The sequence below is a fragment of the Tachypleus tridentatus genome, chromosome 10 (genome assembly GCF_004210375.1).
Source record: "Tachypleus tridentatus isolate NWPU-2018 chromosome 10, ASM421037v1, whole genome shotgun sequence".
Lineage (NCBI taxonomy): Eukaryota > Metazoa > Arthropoda > Merostomata > Xiphosura > Limulidae > Tachypleus > Tachypleus tridentatus.
This window is the reverse complement of record NC_134834.1, coordinates 127,042,731-127,068,953: the sequence shown is the minus strand read 5'-3', so window position 1 is coordinate 127,068,953 and position 26,223 is coordinate 127,042,731. Positions and strand designations below refer to the sequence as shown.

The window sequence follows — 26,223 nt, the reverse complement described above, 5'->3', positions numbered from 1 at the left end:
GGTTGGTTACAAGATACATTAAACCCATATTACATTTTCTAACATGTTAACAAAGGTCATGAGGCCAGGTTGATTACAACATACATTAAACCCTAATTACATTTTCTAACATGTTAACAAAGGTCAAGAGACCAGGTTGGTTACAACATACGTTAAACCCTTATTACATTTTCTAACATGTTAACAAAGGTCAAGAGACCAGGTTGGTTACAACATACATTAAATCCTTATTACATTTTCTAACATGTTAACAAAGGTTACGAGGCTAGGTTGTTTACAACATACATTAAACCCTTATTACATTTTCTAACATGTTAAGAAAGGTCATGAGGCCAGGTTGCTTACAACATATATTAAACCCTTATTACAATTTCTAACATGTTAACATAGGTTATGAGGCTAGGTTGGTTAAAACATACATTAAAAACCCTTATTACATTTTCTAACATGTTAACAAAGGTCATGAGACCAGGTTGGTTACAACAAACATTAAATCCTTATTACTTTTTCTAACATGTTAATAAAGGTCAAGAGACCAGGTTGGTTACAACATACATTAAATCCTTATTACATTTTCTTGTTTATTTACAAAGTGGCATGAACTCTTTCAGTGTACAAATAATTAAAATAAGTGATCAAAACATGGAACAATATTAAAACCACTTATGTTAAAGTTTAAAAAATTTGGATGAAATGTAGTGGTTAAATTTTTTGAAAACTATGTTTAAAACCTTATGAACTCTGCTACACTGCATAACAAGAAGTAAATTACAAACATTTATGACAATACATCTTCAAAATATTTGTAATCAAAATAAAGGTTGTGCTTAACTATCAATATGAAACATGACAAGGATTAAGGCAGATTTTCACTGTATGTTGCTGAGACTGCTTACCCAATCTGAAAGGCTAACTTGTTGTATATCACTTATTGTAACTTCTTCATAGTTGCCATAGTCAACAAACTGAACAACGACGCGTGTAAGCATTATGTGCAACAGCATGTACCACAGCCCTATAAAACTGACAAAGTACAGACACTAGTTAGAAGTGATCTACACTTAATAAAATAAGGTTTTGTAAAAATATTGTTAAAACTTGAGTTCATTAATAAAGTTTCATAAAAAATATTTTTCTTTAAATAAAAATGACATGTTAATAGTACAGTGTGTTTATAACAATCACATTACTGACATATTAATCGGTTATGACCACATCTAACAAACAATATGGGTCAAATAACTTAATCTACATATTATTTAAAAAAGGTTAAAATTCCAAGAATTGAGATTATAATTAACAGGTTATAAAGAGGAATGCATTATAGTAAACATGTTATTATGAAGACGTCTATATTAGAGTTAACAGTTTATTATGAACAAGAGTAGATTATAGCTAATAGATTATTATGAAGAGAGCTGGATAATACATAACTGTTTATTATAAGCAACATTAGATTATAGTTAACAGGTTATTATGAATAGGACTGGATTATAGTTAACAGGCTATTATGAACAAGAGTAGATTATAGTTAACAGGTTATTATGAACAAGAGTAGATTATAGTTAACAGGTTATTATGAACAAGAGTAGATTATAGTTAACAGGTTGTTATGAAGAGGACTGGATTATAGTTAACAGGTTATTATGAACAAGAGTAAGTTATAGTTAACTGGTTATTATGAAGAGGACTGGATTACAATTAACAGATTATCATGAACAGGGTCATATTCTACGTAAGTTATTATGACCAGTGCTAGATTCTAGTTAACAAAAAACCATTGTAAACACATTTTATGGGATAATACTGGTATATACCAGTTAGTATACATTTCAGTGTTTCAGAAGTACTGTCAATGTAGAACTTGTACTTGCCATTGTTTCAGGAGTACTGTCAGTGCAGAACTTGTACGTGTCATTGTTTCAGGAGTACTGTCAGTGCAGAACTTGTATGTGTCATTGTTTCAGGAGTACTGTCAGTGCAGAACTTGTCAGGAGTACGTGTCATTGTTTCAGGAGTACTGTCAGTGCAGAACTTGTAACGCGGTCATTGTTTCAGGAGTACTGTCAGTGCAGAACTTGTACGTGTCATTGTTTCAGGAGTACTGTCAGTGCAGAACTTGTACATGTCATTGTTTCAGGAGTACTGTCAGTGCATGACTTGTACATATTAGAATTTGTTATTATATCAGTTAACATAAAACTGTTTCTTTGAATACATGAAATTATATATGTAATGGTTTACATGTACAGCTACACCTTACATAGGTATGGTTTACATGTACAGCTACACCTTACATAAGTATGGCTTACATGTACAGCTACACCTTACATAAGTATGGTTTACATGTACAGCTACACCTTACATAAGTATGGTTTACAAATTACTAAGCTTAGCTCACCTTCCCATCTTCCCAGTATCTGGCTAAAACTTTCTCTCCCGACTGAGGTGGGATTGTTCCGGGTTGACTTTTTACACCATTAACAAAAGCTCTCTGGTTTGGTTCGGCACTGTTTGCCTCATGTGAAATGAACTTTTAGTACCCTTTCGTTCACTTTGTTTTGGGTTGTTTGTTTTGTTACTACTGGTGACATTTTCATTACTTTTCTTTGAGCTATTATCTGATATTTTATTTGAAGAATATTTGTCCTGCCCCCTGTTGTTAGAAGGGGAAGGCTGATTGTAAGGAGGTTTATTCCTGTATATTTCTTGCTGTTGTCCTGAATAACTATTTCTTTGGTTTGGATACCTAGTAGCTCCACTGTCCTTTCTCGGAAACTTCCTCTTATCACCGGATAATCCATCCTTTTGTGATCTTCCTGAATCTGGTCTGAACCTTTGCTGTTCACTGGATGTTGGTGAGTTGTTCTACATAACATATAATATATTATTTTCTTTGACAATTACCAAGTTGTGACTCAACTACTGTGAAACATTTATACAATAATCTCTTTCTCTTCCTATTGTCACAATTTATAACTAGTAACTTAGGCAGGCTGAAAGAGATCAGGTACATAAGGTTTATGACCATGTTTGATTTCAAGTATATTACCAGTAACATATTTATGTTTAATAGTCAGCTAACATAAACAGAAACACACCACACAGTAGTTTTAAAAAAAATAATAAAAGTCAGTAGAATCGCATCAGAAAATCCTGCTGTTGCTATGCTGGAAAAGGACCAATTCAACTGACCCAACACAATGGAAAACAAAACAAGATATCCACCTCAAATAAAGAATGATCAACTAAAATCAATAAAAACATGTTTTAATCCTACAAATACTAAACTAATAATGCAGATTTTCATTTTATTTAACACTCAAAGTTTCCTTTACAGTTTTCTACTAAAACTGTCAGTACACCGTTTCAGTCAGTATACTTCACATCAGATTTACAAAAGTTTTTGTGATCCAACAACTAGATCAAATATTAATAGGAATATAGCATGTCACTTATAATTATTATAATTTTCTTCCATTTCAACTTTAAATTATTACAATCATTATTTTCAATAAACATTTTTGGTAACTACAGAAATTATATTTTTATGATTTTAATTTCTTAAAAATAAACCAGGGATTGAAATATCACATTCGTTTGTTCCTGAGGAGCTTAACTGTACTTGAGGAATTTCATCATTGTAGTTGGCTTTCCCAATTGGGTATGTATGAACAATGAAAGTGAAAATATTGCATTGCTTAAATAAAATATACAGTGTCAATCAGAGTCAGTAGAACCTTTAATAAAATATACAGTGTCAATCAGATTCAGTAGAACCTTAATAAAATATACAGTGTCAATCAGATTCAGTAGAACCTTTAATAAAATATACAGTGTCAATCAGATTCAGGAGTAGAACCTTAACAAAATATACAGTGTAGATCAGAGTCAACAGAACCTTAATAAAATATACAGTGTGGATCAGAGTCAACAGAACCTTAATAAAATATACAGTGTGGATCAGAGTCAACAGAACCTTAACAAAATATACAGTGTAGATCAGAGTCAACAGAACCTTAATAAAATATACAGTGTGGATCAGAGTCAACAGAACCTTAACAAAATATACAGTGTAGATCAGAGTCAACAGAACCTTAATAAAATATACAGTGTAGATCAGAGTCAACAGAACCTTAATAAAATATACAGTGTGGATCAGAGTCAATAGAACCTTAATAAAATATACAGTATGGATCAGAGTCAATAGAACCTTAATAAAATATACAGTGTGGATCAGAGTCAATAGAACCTTAATAAAATATACAGTGTAGATCAGAGTCAACAGAACCTTAATAAAATAAATATTGTGGATCAAAGTCAGTACAACCTTCAAAAAAATATAAAGTATGGATCAGAGTCAATAGAACCTTAATAAAAATAGTTAAACATAGAAGTACAGAAAACTGAGAAACAATTTCAAACATGATATTAAAGTAATAATTATGTCATAATTTCTCTGTTATCATATAACATAAAAGAAGAGATAAAGATTTAATGTGGTAATAATGCCAAACTACACATCTTAATCGGTTTTACTATCTAGTTTTACTGGAGATAAAATAACTTAAACCGATGCTCAAGCACTTGCCACTGCCTCACAGATATAAAAGGAAAGTGCTGGTCATTGATTTACAAAATTTTCTTCACAAATTAGTTTAGTTTTAGTAATAAAAAATTCAACATTATATATCTAAGAAAATATGTATATATACAAACACGCATCACAAATTAAGGGCCTTTACCACAACTGTTGCTGAAGCCTTGGAAGAACGATTACTGTTTGCAGATGAAAATCCACTGTTCTTAGAATCTGTAAATACAATATAACAACTTCATCTCCTCATTCTTTAATGAATATATTTATTATTTTTTTAAATTTATGATAAACTGTTTTAACTGTAATTTTAGGTATTCAGTAAACATTACTTATACTGATAATAAATGATCAAAACAGCCTGAGAAGTGATATCTATATTTATATACTTGGTGAAGAAAACAGAAGCACTATTCCACAGTATTCTCAGTGTTTTTATACACAGGTTCTGTTGACCTATAACCACATTCTTCACTATTATGTACTTCCTGTTGTATTTAACTAGTAGTTTTATACACAGGTTCTGTTGATCTATAACCACATCCTTCACTATTATGTACTTCCTGTTGTATTTAACTAGTAGTTTTATACACAGGTTCTGTTGATCTATAACCACATCCTTCACTATTATGTACTTCCTGTTGTATTTAACTAGTAGTTTTATACACAGGTTCTGCTGATCTATAACCACATCCTTCAGTCTTCTGTACTTGTTCTATTTACCCAACCTTTCTTATTAGTACCTGTGCAGTGTTATATGAAATACTGAACATCTCTAAAACTAATAAAATACAATCATAGTGAAAACATAATAATGTAGTAAAACTAAATATAATTTATTTAGCAATGTTTTGAGCAAATACTCATTTTCAGCCTTAATATGATAGCATAATACCTCTTAAGACATAGTAAAACTCCAGTAAAGTGTTTGGAAATGGATATCTGAGTTTTGAGTTTTTACGTGTGTTTGTTCATGCACTGTTGAACATGTAAAACAATGAAACATTTGTTCAGTTATCAGTTCTGTTTCAATAACTTTATATATTTTCCCAGATGTTTTTAAAGAGCCACAAAACTTGTGTCAAAAATTGTATTTTCTGTATATGTCTTACATGTTCATAAGTGTGTTTACAACAATTCTATGACTTTAATTGTTTATCTATAATTACACACTTACTAAATGTTTCATAATCAACCAATAGAATTATGTTTTAATGTCATTTAAACATGGAAGTACTATTAAAAAAAAAATTTAAAGCTTAAGTGCTACGTGAAAATATAAGATTTTTATCACCCTTATATTTAAACACAGTACCTGAGATTTTAAGGTTTTTTTACGTTAACCCTGTAGAATAAAATAATATATAATGGTAACTTATTTATTAGGCAAATGAGTATTTGACCAAAATAAAAATATAGTATATTGGATATCCTACAAGTAGCTTAAACTTACAAACAACATAAATAAAACTTGAATAACATCACTTTCATATAATAAACATTTTGATAATTATTATTTTATCTTACCAACAGTTAAATTTTTAGGAAATAATAAAAAAGAAAACTAAAAAATTTGTTTATGACAGAGATACTCGAGCAATCTCATATCACCCATAACTGTGAACTACAAATAGAGGGATTGACTCATAACATTGTCATTCCCCTATGGCTGAAAAGGCAAGAATATCTGGCAAGTTTTTAATCCTATAAATTTTTCATATACTTAACTAGAGTTTAAAAATCTTGTAAATGGAAACAGAATATATTTTTAAATTTGCATTTTAAAAACATGGCGCTGTTATTTTACTTATGCTGTAATTCAGTTTCCTCCATATTATAATGAGTGAATTTAAATTGTTTTGACGAGAACACTCAAAAACCAAAGATACAGCTAACTAAACTATTACTGGGCAACAACTGCAACCTTAACTATACGTGCTACCAATAACATAGAACAGAAGAGAATACAACTTATTGATAAAATAGTGAGCTAATTCAAGATCACAAACCTACTATACCAAACTGAGTTACGTTTTATCCAATATATTTATGTGGCTTAATAGCTTAAATATTGGAAATAAAATACGAACAATTAAAAACAAATTACTATCTCTGACGTTATAATAAAATATGAAAAATTAAAAACAAATTACTATCCTGACATTGTAATAAAATGATATGAACAATTAAAAACAAATTACTACCTCTGACGTTGTAATAAAATATGAACAATTAAAAACAAATTACTATCTCTGATGTTGTAATAAAATATGAGCAATTAAAAACAAATTACTATCTCTGACGTTGTAATAAAATGATATGAACACTTAAAAACAAATTACTATCTCTGGCGTTATAATAAAATATGAAAAATAAAAACAAATTACTATCCTGACATTGTAATAAAATGATATGAACAATTAAAACAAATTACTACCTCTGACATTGTAATAAAATATGAACAATTAAAAACAAATTACTATCTCTGATGTTGTAATAAAATATGAGCAATTAAAAACAAATTACTATCTCTGACGTTGTAATAAAATATGAACAATTAAAACAAATTACTATCTCTGACGTTATAATAAAATATGAACAATTAAAAACAAATTACTACCTCTGATGTTGTAATCAAATATGAACAATTAAAAACAAATTACTATCTCTGGCGTTGTAATAAAATATGAACAATTAAAACAAATTACTATCTCTGACGTTGTAATAAAATATGAACAATTAAAAACAAATTACTATCTCTGACGTTATAATAAAATATGAACAATTAAAAACAAATTACTACCTCTGATGTTGTAATAAAATATGAACAATTAAAAACAAATTACTATCTCTGACATTGTAATAAAATATGAACAATTAAAAACAAATTACTATCTCTGACGTTGTAATACAATATAAACAATTAAAAACAAATTACTATCTCTGACGTTGTAATAAAATATGAACAATTAAAAACAAATTACTATCTCTGACGTTGTAATAAAATATGAACAATTAAAAACAAATTACAATCTCTGACGTTATAATAAAATATGAACAATTAAAACAAATTACTATCTCTGACGTTGTAATAAAATATGAACAATTAAAAACAAATTACTATCTCTGACGTTAAAATAAAATATGAAAAATTAAAAACAAATTACTATCCTGACGTTGTAATAAAATGATATGAACAATTAAAAACAAATTACTACCTCTGACGTTGTAATAAAATATGTACAATTAAAAACCAATTACTATCTCTGACGTTGTAAGAAAATATGAACAATTAAAAACAAATTACAATCTCTGATGTTGTAATAAAATATTAACAATTAAAAACAAATTACTATCTCTGACGTTATAATAAAATACGAACAATTAAAAACAAATTACTATCTCTGACGTAATAAAATATAAACAATTAAAAACAAATTACTATCTCTGAAGTTGTAATAAAATATGAACAATTAAAACAAATTACTATCTCTGACGTTGTAATAAAATACGAACAATTAAACACAAATTACTATCTCTGACGTTATAATAAAATACGAACAATTAAAAACAAATTACTATCTGTGACGTAATAAAATATGAACAATTAAAAACAAATTACTATCTCTGACGTTGTAATAAAATATGAACAATTAAAAACAAATTACTACCTCTGACGTTGTAATAAAATATGAACAATTAAAAACAAATTACTATCTCTGACGTTGTAATAAAATATGAACAATTAAAAACAAATTACTATCTCTGATGTTGTAATAAAATATGAACAATTAAAAACAAATTACTACCTCTGACGTTGTAATAAAATATGAACAATTAAAAACAAATTACTATCTCTGACGTTGTAATAAAATATGAACAATTAAAAACAAATTACTATCTCTGATGTTGTAATTAAAAATATAAACAATTAAAAACAAATTACTATCTCTGACGTTGTAATAAAATAAGAACAATTAAAACAAATTACTATCTCTGACGTTATAATAAAATATGAACAATTAAAAATAAATTACTATCTCTGGCGTTATAATAAAAAATATGAACAATTAAAACAAATTACTATCTCTGACGTTATAATAAAATATGAACAATTCAAAAACAAATTACTATCTCTGGCGTTGTAATAAAATATGAACAATTAAAACAAATTACTATCTCTGATGTTGTAATTAAAAATATAAACAATTAAAAACAAATTACTATCTCTGACATTGTAATAAAATGATATGAACAATTAAAAACAAATTACTACCTCTGACGTTGTAATAAAATATGAACAATTAAAAACAAATTACAATCTCTGACGTTATAATAAAATATGAACAATTAAAAACAAATTACTATCTCTGACGTTGTAATAAAATATGAACAATTAAAAACAAATTACTATCTCTGACGTTAAAATAAAATATGAAAAATTAAAAACAAATTACTACCTCTGATGTTGTAATAAAATATGAACAATTAAAAACAAATTACTATCTCTGACGTTGTAATAAAATATGAACAATTAAAACAAATTACTATCTCTGACGTTGTAATAAAATATGAACAATTAAAAACAAATTACTATCTCTGACGTTATAATAAAATATGAACAATTAAAAACAAATTACTACCTCTGATGTTGTAATAAAATATGAACAATTAAAAACAAATTACTATCTCTGACATTGTAATAAAATATGAACAATTAAAAACAAATTACTATCTCTGACGTTGTAATACAATATAAACAATTAAAAACAAATTACTATCTCTGACGTTGTAATAAAATATGAACAATTAAAAACAAATTACTACCTCTGACGTTGTAATAAAATATGTACAATTAAAAACCAATTACTATCTCTGACGTTGTAAGAAAATATGAACAATTAAAAACAAATTACAATCTCTGATGTTGTAATAAAATATTAACAATTAAAAACAAATTACTATCTCTGACGTTATAATAAAATACGAACAATTAAAAACAAATTACTATCTCTGACGTAATAAAATATAAACAATTAAAAACAAATTACTATCTCTGAAGTTGTAATAAAATATGAACAATTAAAACAAATTACTATCTCTGACGTTGAACAATTAAACACAAATTACTATCTCTGACGCGTTATAATAAAATACGAACAATTAAACACAAATTACTATCTCTGACGTTATAATAAAATATCTCTGACGTTGTAATAAAATATGAACAATTAAAAACAAATTACTATCTGTGACGTTGTAATAAAATATGAACAATTAAAACAAATTACTATCTCTGACGTTGTAATAAAATATGAACAATTAAAAACAAATTACTATCTCTGACGTTGTAATAAAATATGAACAATTAAAAACAAATTACTATCTCTGACGTTGTAATAAAATATGAACAATTAAAAACAAATTACTATCTCTGATGTTGTAATAAAATATGAACAATTAAAACAAATTACTACCTCTGACGTTGTAATAAAATATGAACAATTAAAAACAAATTACTATCTCTGACGTTGTAATAAAATATGAACAATTAAAACAAATTACTATCTCTGATGTTGTAATTAAAAATATAAACAATTAAAAACAAATTACTATCTCTGACGTTGTAATAAAATAAGAACAATTAAAAACAAATTACTATCTCTGACGTTATAATAAAATATGAACAATTAAAAATAAATTACTATCTCTGACGTTATAATAAAATATGAACAATTAAAAACAAATTACTATCTCTGACGTTATAATAAAATATGAACAATCAAAAACAAATTACTATCTCTGACGTTGTAATAAAATATGAACAATTAAAAACAAATTACTATCTCTGATGTTGTAATTAAAATATAAACAATTGAACAAAAAACAAATTACTATCTCTGACGTTGTAATAAAATAAGAACAATTAAAAACAAATTACTATCTCTGACGTTATAATAAAATATGAACAATTAAAAATAAATTACTATCTCTGACGTTATAATAAAATATGAACAATTAAAAACAAATTACTATCTCTGACGTTGCAATAAAATATGAACAATTAAAAACATTACTATCCTGACGTTATAATAAAATGATATGAACAATTAAAAACAAATTACTCTCTCTGACGTTGTAATAAAATATGAACAATTAAAAACAAATTACTATCTCTGACGTTGTAATAAAATATGAACAATTAAAAACAAATTACTATCTCTGATGTTATAATAAAATATGAACAATTAAAAACAAATTACTATCTCTGACGTTGGAATAAAATATGAACAATTAAAAACAAATTACTATCTCTGATGTTATAATAAAATATGAACAATTAAAAACAAATTACTATATCTGACGTTAAAATAAAATATGAACAATTAAAAACAAATTACTATCCTGACGTTGCAATAAAATGATATGAACAATTAAAAACAAATTACTATCTCTGACGTTGTAATAAAATATGAACAATTAAAAACAAATTACTATCTCTGACGTTGTAATAAAATATGAGCAATTAAAAACAAATTACTATCTCTGACGTTGTAATAAAATGATATGAACACTTAAAAACAAATTACTATCTCTGACGTTATAATAAAATATGAACAATTAAAAACAAATTACTATCTCTGACGTTGTAATAAAATGATATGAACAATTAAAAAGAAATTACTATCTCTGACGTTATAATAAAATGCCACTTTTCTAGAGTGTTCCAGAATTGGATTTTTTTAAAGTGGTTTTTACTTTGGTTCCATTGACTAATAACCACATTATTTAGTATTCTTTATTCTTTACTTAGTCTGTTTTTACGTAAGTTCTGTTGACCCACAACAGCAATTTTATAACTTTCAGTTTAACAAACACATATCTATGAACAATACACGAGCAAGGCACACAGACTGACGGAAAATAAAAGTAGCTCTCTCAATGATGCTCAAAGAATACTAGTGCTAGGGCAAACCCAACATTATTCTAAAAAAAAATGTAAATTAATGTGTGGACAACTAACTTTCAGACCATGCTTTATTCTGATATAAAAGCAAGAACATATGAGTTTTAGCAAAACAAACTTGAACACAGAATTTTCCACCCAAAACAGGGTCATCTATGCATAAGTGTTAAAATACAGTACTGAAATCACAGTCAGCAGACTTGTCATGAAATACTAACACTAATTAAATTTCATACCATCAGACAAAGGTATTTGGTTTTGGAGGAATTCAAAAGAGTTGTCGGCCCAGATGGTCTGCTCTGTATAACATCTGTTTCCTCATTTTTCTCTCTCTTCTTCTGTTCTGATCTGTAAAGTATTTATACAAATACATCTTGATTACAAGCTTTCTAACTGAAAGTTAAACAAAATTAACAAAACATGTTTTTGAGTAACTACAGTACATGCTGCTAAAAGCCTCTATTCAACTGATCAAATGATAACAATGTATATCAATTACAATGAAACTAAACTCTTGAAATGTTTCTGAGTGGTAGCTCAAACACATTTATTGACTTTTAGTATTGAAGAGGTTTTACTGGTAGTGTGATAATGACTGATTCTGAAAAGTTGATGAGATCCTCTTAAGCTAAGTTCATGTTTGTAGGTCTAGTGAGAACAAAAAAACTTCCCATTTTGAAATATTACCAAAATTAATCATACTAAATTATCAATAGAAAATATTAAAACCAACTACATTTTCTTTTAAATATTTGATTTTAAGACAGGTTCTGGATGATGTTGCTACATGAACAAATGGTGAAAACAAACAAACAGACAAATCAGAGAAATTTAAGTTTTTGCATTATATGTAATAAAAGTGCAATATTGCTATATGAAGAACCAAAATATAAATATATCATGAGAACAGACCATAATGTAGTGTTTGTATCAACAAACACAAGAACCAAAATATAAATAAATCATGAGAACAGACCACAATGTAGTGTTTGTATCAACAAACACAAGAACCAAAATATAAATAAATCATGAGAACAGACCACAATGTAGTGTTTGTGTCAACAAACACAAGAACCAAAATATAAATAAATCATGAGAACAGACCACAATGTAGTGTTTGTGTCAACAAACACAAGAACCAAAAAATATAAATAAATCATGAGAACAGACCACAATGTAGTGTTTGTATCGACAAACACAAGAACCAAAATATAAATAAATCATGAGAACAGACCACAATGTAGTGTTTGTATCGGCAAACACAAGAACCAAAATATAAATAAATCATGAGAACAGACCATAATGTAGTGTTTGTATCAACAAACACAAGAACCAAAATATAAATAAATCATGAGAACAAAATACAATGTAGTGTTTGTATCAACAAACACAAGAACCAAAATATAAATAAATGAGAACAGACCACAATGTAGTGTTTGTATCAACAAACACAAGAACAAAATATAAATAAATCATGAGAACAGACCACAATGTAGTGTTTGTATCAACAAACACAAGAACCAAAATATAAATAAATCATGAAAACAAAATACAATGTAGTGTTTGTATCAACAAACACAAGAACCAAAATATAAATAAATCATGAGAACAGACCACAATGTAGTGTTTGTATCGACAAACACAAGAATCAAAATATAAATAAATCATGAGAACAGACCACAATGTAGTGTTTGTATCAACAAACACAAGAACCAAATATAAATAAATCATGAGAACAAAATACAATGTAGTGTTTGTGTCAACAAACACAAGAACCAAAATATAAATAAATCATGAGAACAGACCACAATGTAGTGTTTGTATCAACAAACACAAGAACCAAAATATAAATAAATCATGAGAACAGACCACAATGTAGTATTTGTATCAACAAACACAAGAACCAAAATATAAATAAATCATAAGAACAGACCACAATGTAGTTTTTCTAGCACCAAACACAAGAACCAAAATATAAATAAATCATGAGAACAGACCACAATGTAGTGTTTCAGTGATGACGAGAAACCCACTTGTTGAGAAATTTATATGCAAAACGGCTCGTTTGGGCTGAGAAAACACTTTACATAGAAGAATGAACAACGTTTGACCTTCTTCGGTCAACACGTCAGGTTCACAAAGAAAGAGGTAACTGACCGGAAGCTGACCACATGTTTGAAAGGGGTTGTGTAACTGTGTGTCGAAATGTAGAGGGCGGTATTAGATGTTTGAATATATAATTTTATTTATTATATTAATATAGGTATAAAGGCGTTCCTTTATATTGGTTTATTTTGGGTTTAAGTTGTTGTATAAGTAAGGCTTCTTTAATTTTACGTTTGTTTATGTTTGTTTCTTTATTTAGTATTTGAGTGTTTTCTATGGTTATGTTGTGTTTATTTGACTTGCAGTGTTCAAAACGTGTGAAGGTGACTTTTATGTTCTTTGAATCTGGTTTCCATTTTCTACTTGTTTCCAATATAGAATCGTGGCAGATCACATTGTATTTTATAAATAATGTTGGTGTGGTGTTTGTCAGTGTAGTTTTACATAGTATAGACCCAGTTTTGTGCGGTTTTGAATAAATTTGGTATTAATTGGAATGTCATATTTTGTTACTAATTTTGCCAAATGTTGGTTATTTGTTTGCTGATGTCGGAATATATGGTATACAGCAGTATATGGTTTAAGTGGTTTTTTGATTAAATGAGCTGTATTTACTTTAGTTGGTTGATTTTGCTTTCTGTCTAGGTGTGTGCGTATAATGTTTTCTACGGTTTGTGGAGGAAACTTATTGATGTTGGTGAAGTATTGTTTTATTTTGTCTAATTCATCGTTAATTTTATCTGGTGAGCATAGTTTTATGGCTGTGTTTATTTGGTTTCTTAGTATGTTGAGTTTTTGTTTTGTAAATAAGCAATCTGCCAACATGTGAAATATAATTTGGTGGCTAGAGAAAAGCACTTTAAATACTTGTGACTCTGACATGTGTCTCACGTTTTCAGAAGGAAACATTTATTGTACCCTCTATTTCAAGTACTCTCTTAACTTCAATCAGTCAATACTTGGACCTATTTTTTAATCACTAAATAATTATCTTGGCCTGTACAACTAATAATTACTGGTTAACAAAAACATCTTAACATTACTTTATAACTATATAATATGTTTAAAACATTTCACGTTCAGAAGATGATTTAGTACATACACAGCTGATATTAAAACTAACCTGCCCTCGACAATACTGTGTTTCTGGTTTCATTATTCTGTCCACCAGAAACCTTGTTGGTGACATATAGAGAAGACAAAGCAGCACCCAAGTCTCCACCATGATTCTTCAAAGCTGAGGTAGCTTGGTCAACTGAAAAGCCCTTGCCCATTACCTGAGCAATATCACCATCGAGTATCTGCACGACAATATATAATACAGACAACCTGGTACCACTATTCAAGTCAGTAAAAAATACATTACACACAATTTATTGAATAAAGTTAAAGTACCTCTGAATAAGATCATACTTGTGTCCTAATAAGATGTTTATTACAGTAAATACAATACTGAGCTAATGTAGTAACAATATTAATGTATTTCATCTTTTATCTGATGTAGTAACAATATTAATGTATTTCATCTTTTTATCTGATGTAGTAACAATATTAATGTATTTCACCTCTTTCTCTAAGGTAATAACAATATTAATGTATTTCACCTTTTTCTCTAAGGTAATAACAATATTAATGTATTTCATCTTTTTATCTGATGTAGTAACAATATTAATGTATTTCATCTTTTTATCTGATGTAGTAACAATATTAATGTATTTCACCTCTTTCTCTAAGGTAATAACAATATTAATGTATTTCATCTTTTATCTGATGTAGTAACAATTGTGTATTTTACCTCTTTCCCTAATGTAGTAACACTACTAATGAATTTCACTTTTTCTAATTTAAACACAGTACTCTTTTTCATCTTTCTTTAATGTAGTAACATCTTTTACTTCCTTCTACACATAAGCAATATTAGCACCTTTCATTTCTCTGTGTCTCTTTCTTTCTAATTCACCAACAATATTAGTTCCAACACAAGAGCACTGTTGTCTACTGAGCACATGTTCATCATACACATACCTATTAATTTCCCATGTAAACAAAGGGAACAATGTCATATTAATAATGAATATTTTATATACAATAGACTCTACATTCTACAATGATGATACAATTTAGTATGTTATCTACAGTGATCATACACACACACTAAACATTTTAGAGATGGTGTCAGACTGAAACAACCATTATATAAACAATCTTAAACTTTAAAATTGCTCAAATAAACAACCAATTTATTTAATATCTTCAGTCATAAGCAGTAGCAGAAATTAATTTCATTAGCCTTACAAGTCACCGAGAAGGTTCGTCTCAATGACCACAAAAGAGGTTGATTTCATTGACAATAAAAGTCACAAAAAGGCCAGTTTTGATAGGTACAAAAGTCACCAAGTGGTGAATTTCAATAGCCAGACCCACACACTCAGGGCCAAGGGAGACTGATTAGGACACTTAATGGATTAGTCATCTTGTATTTCAAGCTGGCTGTTAGTTATTCAAAATATCCATCATTTGTAACAAATATTGACCATATCCACATTTACAAAGTATAATCTTTATTCAATCTAATGAAATTTGTTTTCTTTCAGTTGATTAAAATGTCTGATTATGTTCTGGAAATTTGATAAAGCTCACTTGAAACACATTAATGACAGTGCTGGTGGTTCTAAAACACAGCAGTTAAAACAGTTGATAAACAAGACCATGGTTTTTCAATATGAAACTATGTGATTTCTACACAGTGCTCTGAACATCAAAGTGAAGAAATTCAACCAAGCACAGGTAATGGCTGGAACAGCTATGACTCTCATAAGGTAGCCAAATGCCTTGTCATCTAATTAGTGATGCACATGAACAAGATTTCCACTGTACCTATCTAGTGAAACTACAGCCAAGGGAATAGGCACCATCTCAAGATCGCACGCATCATTGAGATGCAAGATAACTTAGTAATCTTCGTATGAAACATCAGTTAACCCTGGGGAGTGATGCCAAATGTCTTATACAAGCCAGATCTGGATTAGTGGCTAAATCTCAAACAAAATGAAACACCGTCATAGCTGAAACTTGTCCAAATCTGAAACACTGTAATGCAATTAGATACAGTATCAATTGTTACAATTTCAAAGTATATTTATATGAAGTATAATTACATTTATGACAATTATAATTGGTAATTGCTAGGTTTAGGTTAGATTTATTGTAGTTTAATTAAACAAACTTGGCACCAATGAGCTCTATGACATCATGTTTCATTTCGATTAACATTTAGGCTTAATATTTTATTTAACTTAAACCTTTCTGTTAAAAAACAAAAAAATTGTAAAAATAATAGGTCACCCTTTTTCTTCAGAAGAATATATTATTTTACCAGCCTAGCCTTTCTCCACAAATCTTTATTTCTGACTTTGTTATGCCAACACTGATCTCAGGTCAACATGTCATTATATGATGATAAAACTCAAGTGCTTGAATGAGTTTTCATTAAGAAGCTATTTTGTGTCTATAAACCAATCAACAACAATTAAAAAACTAAACTTCCAAGTATTTCAAAATTAAGTGTTTGCAAGTAAATGCAAGGAAAGCTACATTTTGTTCATTTGTCCATCAGGACAACAAAGGAGCTCTTATTGCTTTATATCGTGTTAGTTACCGTATTGGAAAAGCAGGTGAAGCTCGTACAATTGCAGAAGATTTAATAAAACCATGTGGAAAGGATTTGGTAGAATGCACGACTGATGAGAAGTTTTTTTAAAAATATTAACTCTATGTCCCTTTCTGACAACTTGATTTCTCGAAGAATCAAGGACTTGCCAGCAAATTGCTTAACAGAGTTAATAAGGTAAGTAAAAGTGAGTCAAACTTTTTGCTTCAGATAATAAATCAACAGATGTTGCAGGTTATGTGATGTTGCAGGTTATGTCATGTTGCAGGTTATGTGATGTTCAGGTTATGTGATGTTGCAGGTTATGTGAAATGTTGCAGGTTATGTGATGTTGCAGGTTATGTCATGTTGCAGGTTATGTGATGTTGCAGGTTATGTGATGTTGCTTGTGCAAATACTCGAAAAAACCTGCCATCGAATCTCATGATCTTCCATAAATAAGTTGATCAATTTAAATATTTCTTTGCCTGTTGTTTGAGTAGGCAAAGGTTTGCTCGAGTATTTGCACTGACGGAGCTACAGCTATGATTGGAAAGTTTTCAGGCGCAGTGGCACACATAAGAGAGAAAAATCTGGACATTGAGAGTATTCACTGCTGTCCTCATTGTCATGCACTTATAATAAAACAAATACAAGAAGACTTAAAAGAGGTATTGGGATATGCCATAAAGTAGTTAATTTTATAAAATCAGGACCATTCAGTGCAAGGATCTTGTGTTTACTCTATTAGAATATGGGAAGTTTGCATAAACATTTGCTGCTTCACACTGAGTCCGATGGTTTTCTCGGGGAAAAGTGCTTGCTCGGTCTTATGAACTGTGTGGGGAGATAGGTTTCTTTTTATCTGAATGCCATTCTGAAGTTGCATACAAATTAAGGGGCAAATGCTGGATAAAAAAAGTACAACAACACAAGCTAAATCTTTGGGGTGAATGGAAGAACTTAACTGCTTCAAAAATCTGCTATTTTTTACTTATGAATGAAATTTCCTTAAGTGAAGATGCAAAAGTTTCAGTCTTGCAGCACACATCTGATTTGTGTACAACTATTGGGGAGTACTTCCCTCCTCATTTAGAAAAATTACTGTGGATTCAAAATCCCTTTGTTGACTCTGCAAATATCTACAATTTCCCATTGAAAGAAAAAGTACAGCTTACAGAAATTTCAACTGATTACACCGTAAAACAAAATTTCAGCAAGAATAAATTACACAATTTTGGATTCAAATGGCCATAGAATACCCAGAAATAAATAATAGAGCTCTGAAATTTTGAAGCATTTTCCAACAACATATCTTTGTGAGCAAACATTTTTGCTGTATACAGCTACAAAGACCAAATTTAGAAACAGGCTAAATATTGAAGATGATTTACACTTACAGGTAACAACCATAACTCCAAATATTGAACTACTTTGTGAACAAAAGCAAGCCCATCTGAGCCACTAATAAATAAATAAGTACACTGTACTTTTACTGATATATTTTTTGCAAGCAGAAATTTTTGAACGAGTAAGTAGAAATACATATTTTGTATTTAAATATTGATGTTTATTAATTTATATTCTAAAAGATTGAAGTAAACTTTATCTTGTAACCAATTGTTTCTTTTCTTTCTTTAAGGCTCTGGAATGTTTTTTCTTTCTGATGCAAAGCTTCGCATGTTTAAAAAGTTTGGGGACCCCTGAACTAGAGCACTCTGCTGGGTACACAGAGAATGAGAGGGGCTAGTTGTGAACCTTATGTTTCAGTTATTTAGGTTTTCTGTCTTCTATAAAGCCAGATTAGAAGAAGGAGTTGGCTCAGAAGAAACTCCCATACAGGAAATCCAAACCCAGAGAACACAAAAGATACCTACTGGGAAAGTTGCTGACAGCTTGAAAGAGTATAAGAAACATATTCTTGGGGGCGATGTGTCCTCCAGTATGTTTCTTCTGTGAAATGTCTCATTCCTTTCTCTCTGTTTATACACTTTCACAGGGATACTCACATAAGACCCTTGTTTAGCTGTTGAGCTTAGTGAAAACTTGTAGCTACTATCTGACCACACAAGTGGTGAGGAGAATGTTGACCTGTGTAGGAAGTATATGTTTACCAGTAATGGAATTAGGATTTAAGGAAATTTCTCTGATACAGAGAGCTGTCTGTTAGACCAATCACATATGGGGTCAATCATTCATCCATGCTCTGAGGAAACATCTTCCAGTGAGTTGTAATGGGAAGGTAACACCAAGGTGATGGGCAGCCAATATGGTCTTAGCTACCAGAATATCCTGTCAGAAGCTACGAAGAGTGGCTGTAAGAAAGGTTGTTAGTTGCTACTGGAATGTGGCTGTAAGGTGCCACCAGAACTGTAAATGCACAGCAAAACTAGCTTGATGTTTATGGCAGTCTGTAATTGTCACTGGGAGTGACTCTGTATGCAAGTGTCATAATGATAAATTGCAACAATTATTCAGATAATCTATAGTAGGTACTGAAAGTGTTCTGTATCATGGAATAAGCATCTAATAATAATAATTGGTACTGTGGCTTAACTTTGATAGTGCATTTTAGTTTATAAAAAACATCAGTTGTTGTCAATTGTTATGGTCAACCAGATATGTATAGAGGGCATATTGAATGTAACAGTTTTAAACTCAATGTAGTGACAGTGCTTAAGGACTCTTTGTCCCTCAAAATGCAAGACTGAACTTATGTTTCTATTTATATATAAATCAGCTATGACCAAAATCAACTAAACTTGGAAGCATTCTGAAATACAAAGCAACTGATACATTACGTGTCCTGGTAAATATATTTACAAATATTCTGTGGATATATCCACTTAAATCAAATATTCTGTGGATATATCCACTTAAATCAACCTTAAATGTGCCTTGAAAATGCAAGGTTTAGAAGTAGTGGTAACTACTTTTGGACATTTTGAAATCCAAGATGGTGACTATAACAGGATTACTTCAGTTTGGCTCCCTCGCTGAAAATGTTTAATATCTAACATTCTGCTAATTTTAATGATTCATAAATCTTCTCCACTAATAAACGTTCTATAATGCATTGAGTAAACTAAAAATGATAGACAGTTTTAACCTACTTGACACAAACTTTTTCTATAAAAAACATAATTGATAATTACCAGATATTAGTGTCCCCAAATCCTTACAATGGCCATCAAAACAATCTACCAATCAACTGTTTCCAATACATGTGAATAACAATACACAGACTGTTTACCTGTTTCCCACCACCAAATATCTTTTTCTTTTCATTCTTTATTCTCGCCACTTCAGCGATGTTAGCTTGTCTCTGTTGTTCAAAAGCTTCGTCTTCCTTTGGCTCCTTATGAGCTAGACTCAGAGATCGGAAACCTCCTAAGAAACATAACAGGAAGATTTAGAGCAAATCATTCCTAAATGTAGCTTCCAATGATGATTTCACTCATTTCTATCACCGTAATGTTTCTTATATCAATATTTAAATGAATTAAAACTATTATTATCCTGTTTATTCTATGTTCATCACATAATAATCTGATAATGCACCTGACATCTGTTTATTACACAATAATCTGACAGCCAACTCATCCACCGACAATGAACATGTTGCCTATTCATAAAACAGCACGAGTTACTGTAACTACATTCTGTTCAATCTCCGATAATTAACACATGAAAGTGGATAATGTTTTTAACAAAAGCATTTTTCTTAGCAACTTGCTTTCAAACCTGAACTTATATAACAAAAAAAGTTCACACAACCAAACCCTTGTATTTACTTAGTTGTAAAGAACTAAACCAAACCCCTGTATTTACTTAGTTGTGAAGAACTAAATGTTAAGCAAAATCATTTTCATTTCTGCCCATATAATACTTTTAATTGAGACAGAATACTGTGAAAAACAATCAAAACATATATTGTAACACAATGTTTACGTTCACAATACCTGAAGATAAGTGAACAGATATTATAATAAAATGACAAACATTCTCTAATGGCATACAGTTTATCATTTCATCTGATAATACATGTCTAATTATCACAATAACTGGCAAACAATCTGCTAATAACTTGAACTTACTTCACAGTTTAACTCAAGATGTGTTAGACCATGTGAATAACTTGAACTTACCTCACAGTTTAACTCAAGATGTGTTAGACCACGGAATAACTTGAACTTACTTCACAGTTTAACAAGATGTGTTAGATGAATAACTTGAACTTACTTAGACCATGTGAATAACTTGAACTTACTTCACAGTTTAACTCAAGATGTGTTAGACCATGTGAATAACTTGAACTTACTTCACAGTTTAACTCAAGATGTGTTAGACCATGTGAATAACTTGAACTTACTTCACAGTTTAACTCAAGATGTGTTAGACCATGTGAAACAAGGAATTTCATAGTTTACTTCATTTTCCAATATATACATGTTAAATAACAAAAACATATTATAAACATGAATTTCAGAATAATTTCATGAAGTCAACAAAGATAATTATTTGGTGCACAATGTCCATAAATAAGAAAATTCTGACCTTTTACATTTCGGTACAGTGAGGTATCTACCCGTTGTCCAAAATTTACCCAAGGAGGTGGACCCCCTTCACTTCCTCCTCCACTTCTGTGTAATTGACTAAAATGCTGTAAGAAATTAAAATGCCCACATCAAAATACTTTAAAAAGATTAAAGTACCAGTTCAAGACTACACGATAACAATTTATTAAAGTACCAGTTCAGAACCACATGATAACAGTTTATTAAAGTACTAGTTCAGGACTATATGATAACAATTTATTAAAGTACCAGTTCAGGACTACATGATAACAGTTTATTAAAGTACCAGTTGAGAACTACATGATAACAGTTTATTAAAGTACCAGTTCAGGACTACATGATAACAGTTTATTAAAGTACCAGTTCAGGACTACATGATAACAGTTTATTAAAGTACCAGTTCAGGACTACATGATAACAGTTTATTAAAGTACTAGTTCAGGACTACATGATAACAGTTAATTAAAGTACCAGTTCAAAACTACACAATAATTTATTAAAGTACCAGTTCAGGACTACACGATAATTTATTAAAGTACCAGTTCAGGACTACATGATAACAGTTTATTAAAGTACTAGTTCAGGACTACATGATAACAGTTTATTAAAGTACCAGTTCAGGACTACACGATAATTTATTAAAGTACCAGTTCAGGACTACATGATAACAATTTATTAAAGTACCAGTTCAGGACTACATGATAACAGTTTATTAAAGTACCAGTTCAGGACTACATGATAACAGTTTATTAAAGTACCAGTTCAGGACTACATGATAACAGTTTATTAAAGTACCAGTTCAGGACTATATGATAACAGTTTATTAAAGTACCAGTTCAGGACTACATGATAACAGTATATTAAAGTACCAGTTCAGGACTACATGATAACAGTTTATTAAAGTACCAGTTCAGGACTACACGATAACAGTTTATTAAAGTACCAGTTCAGGACTACATGATAACAGTTTATTAAAGTACCAGTTCAGGACTACACGATAACAATTTATTAAAGTACCAGTTCAGGACTACACGATAACAATTTATAAAAGTAGCAGCTCAGGACTACATGATAACAGTTTATCCTTGATAAGAAATGTATTGTTGGTGCAACATTGCTCTACTGATAAATTACAAAATCTTGTACAGGCTTAAACTTTAAGTTTGGAAGAAGAAAATGGATTTTTTTGTTGTAGTAATGACTAGAATTTTTAGTTTCAGCTCTGCATACACAGGTTCTTATCCAACCCTGTCATCACGTGGTGCCAGTTATTTCTATTCAAAATTTAGTTAAACTACTTTTTATTAATGTTACACCAATTAGTATAACATAAATTCTTAGCTAAAAATCCATAATTTAATAGGATATAAGTTTTAAGTTTTTAATTTTATAATGCAATACTGAATAAAATTCTGAATTTCTCCAACTGTGAGAAATGTGACATTTTCTCCAGGAATCACCTATTCTCTTATTTTATTCACCACCCATCCAGTAAATATGAATTCAATGTACATTACTAACTATAATATTGTAATTTCTCAGGCAGATCATAATCTTTATAGCTTCAATCATAATGTTATATTGTGTATAACAGATAGAAACTCTTGGTGTCTTACTAAGTTCATACTTCTTCCTAACTCATAATGTTATATTGTGTATAACAGATAGAAACTCTTGGTGTCTTACTCATAATGTTATATTGTGTATAACAGATAGAAACTCTAGGTGTCTTACTCATAATGTTATATTGTGTGTAACAGATAGAAACTCTAGGTGTCTTACTCATAATGTTATATTGTGTATAACAGATAGAAACTCTAGGTGTCTTACTCATAATGTTATATTGTGTATAACAGATAGAAACTCTAGGTGTCTTACTCATAATGTTATATTGTGTATAACAGATAGAAACACTAGGTGTCTTACTCATAATGTTATATTGTGTATAACAGATAGAAACACTAGGTGTCTTACTCATAATGTTATATTGTGTATAACAGAGAGAAACACTAGGTGTCTTACTCATAATGTTATATTGTGTATAACAGAGAAACTCTAGGTGTCTTACTCATAATGTTATATTGTGTATAAAAGAGAGAAACTCTAGGTGTCTTACTCATAATGTTATATTGTGTATAACAGAGAGAAACTCTAGGTGTCTTACTCATAATGTTATATTGTGTATAACAGATAGAAACTCTAGGTGTCTTACTCATAATGTTATATTGTGTATAAGAGATAGAAACTCTAGGTATGTTACTCATAATGTTATATTGTGTATAACAGATAGAAACACTAGGTGTCTTACTCATAATGTTATATTGTGTATAACAGATAGAAACACTAGGTGTCTTACTCTAGGTGTCTTATCATAATGTCTTATCAATGTTATGTGTATAACAGATAGAAACACTCTAGGTGTCTTACTCATAATGTTATATTGTGTATAACAGATAGAAACATTAGGTGTCTTACTCATAATGTTATATTGTGTATAACAGATAGAAACTCTAGGTGTCTTACTCATAATGTTATATTGTGTATAACAGATAGAAACACTAGGTGTCTTACTCAATGTTATATTGTGTATAACAGAGAGAAACTCTAGGTGTCTTACTCATAATGTTATATTGTGTATAACAGATAGAAACACTAGGTGTCTTACTCATAATGTTATATTGTGTATAACAGATAGAAACTCTAGGTGTCTTACTCATAATGTTATATTGTGTATAACAGATAGAAACACTAGGTGTCTTACTCATAATGTTATATTGTGTATAACACATAGAAACACTAGGTGTCTTACTCATAATGTTATATTGTGAATAACAGATAGAAACTCTAGGTGTCTTACTCATAATGTTATATTGTGTATAACAGATAGAAACTCTAGGTGTCTTACTCATAATGTTATATTGTGTATAACAGATAGAAACTCTAGGTGTCTTACTCATAATGTTATATTGTGTATAACAGATAGAAACTCTAGGTGTCTTACTCATAATGTTATATTGTGTATAACAGATAGAAACTCTAGGTGTCTTACTCATAATGTTATATTGTGTATAACAGAGAGAAACTCTAGGTGTCTTACTCATAATGTTATATTGTGTATATAAGAGAAAACTCTAGGTGTCTTACTCATAATGTTATATTGTGTATAACAGATAGAAACTCTAGGTGTCTTACTCATAATGTTATATTGTGTATAACAGATAGAAACTCTAGGTGTCTTACTCATAATGTTATATTGTGTATAACAGATAGAAACTCTAGGTGTCTTACTCATAATGTTATATTGTGTATAACAGATAGAAACACTAGGTGTCTTACTCATAATGTTATATTGTGTATAACAGATAGAAACACTAGGTGTCTTACTCATAATGTTATATTGTGTGTACCAGAGAGAAACTCTAGGTGTCTTACTCATAATGTTATATTGTGTATAACAGATAGAAACACTAGGTGTCTTACTCATAATGTTATATTGTGTATAACAGATAGAAACTCTAGGTGTCTTACTCATAATGTTATATTGTGTATAACAGATAGAAACTCTTGGTGTCTTACTCATAATGTTATATTGTGTATAACAGATAGAAACTCTAGGTGTCTTACTCATAATATTATATTGTGTATAATAGATAGAAACACTAGGTGTCTTACTCATAATGTTATATTGTGTATAACAGAGAGAAACTCTAGGTGTCTTACTCATAATGTTATATTGTGTATAACAGATAGAAACACAAGATGTCTTACTTATAATGTTATATTGTGTATAACAGATAGAAACACTAGGTGTCTTACTCATAATGTTATATTGTGTATAAGAGAGAGAAACTCTAGGTGTCTTACTCATAATGTTATATTGTGTATAACAGATAGAAACTCTAGGTGTCTTACTCAATGTTATATTGTGTATAACAGATAGAAACTCTAGGTGTCTTACTCATAATGTTATATTGTGTATAACAGATAGAAACACTAGGTGTCTTACTCAATGTTATATTGTGTATAACAGATAGAAACTCTAGGTGTCTTACTCATAATGTGATACTGTGTATAACAACGAGAAACTCTAGGTGTCTTACTCATAATGTTATATTGTGTATAACAGATAGAAACACTAGGTGTCTTACTCATAATGTTATATTGTGTATAACAGATAGAAACTCTAGGTGTCTTACTCATAATGTTATATTGTGTATAACAGATAGAAACTCTAGGTGTCTTACTCATAATGTTATAATGTGTATATAAGAGAAACTCTAGGTGTCTTACTCATAATGTTATATTGTGTATAACAGAGAGAAACTCT

The 26,223-nt window shown here is 29.5% G+C and overlaps 1 protein-coding gene across 1 annotated transcript in view; it reads right to left on the bottom strand.

Moving 5' to 3' along the window:
• Nucleotides 1–896: 896 nt before the first annotated feature.
• The window catches only part of LOC143230269 (tudor domain-containing protein 3-like), a gene marked incomplete at its 5' end in the record, with an annotated part of 48,928 nt that continues 23,601 nt past the window's right edge, over nt 897–26,223 (bottom strand). The window contains 7 exon segments of the mRNA XM_076463517.1: nt 897–1,023; nt 2,402–2,868; nt 4,746–4,813; nt 11,801–11,912; nt 14,794–14,971; nt 20,573–20,709; nt 21,877–21,982. Of these exon segments, the coding sequence (XP_076319632.1) occupies nt 11,833–11,912; nt 14,794–14,971; nt 20,573–20,709; nt 21,877–21,982 (501 nt within the window).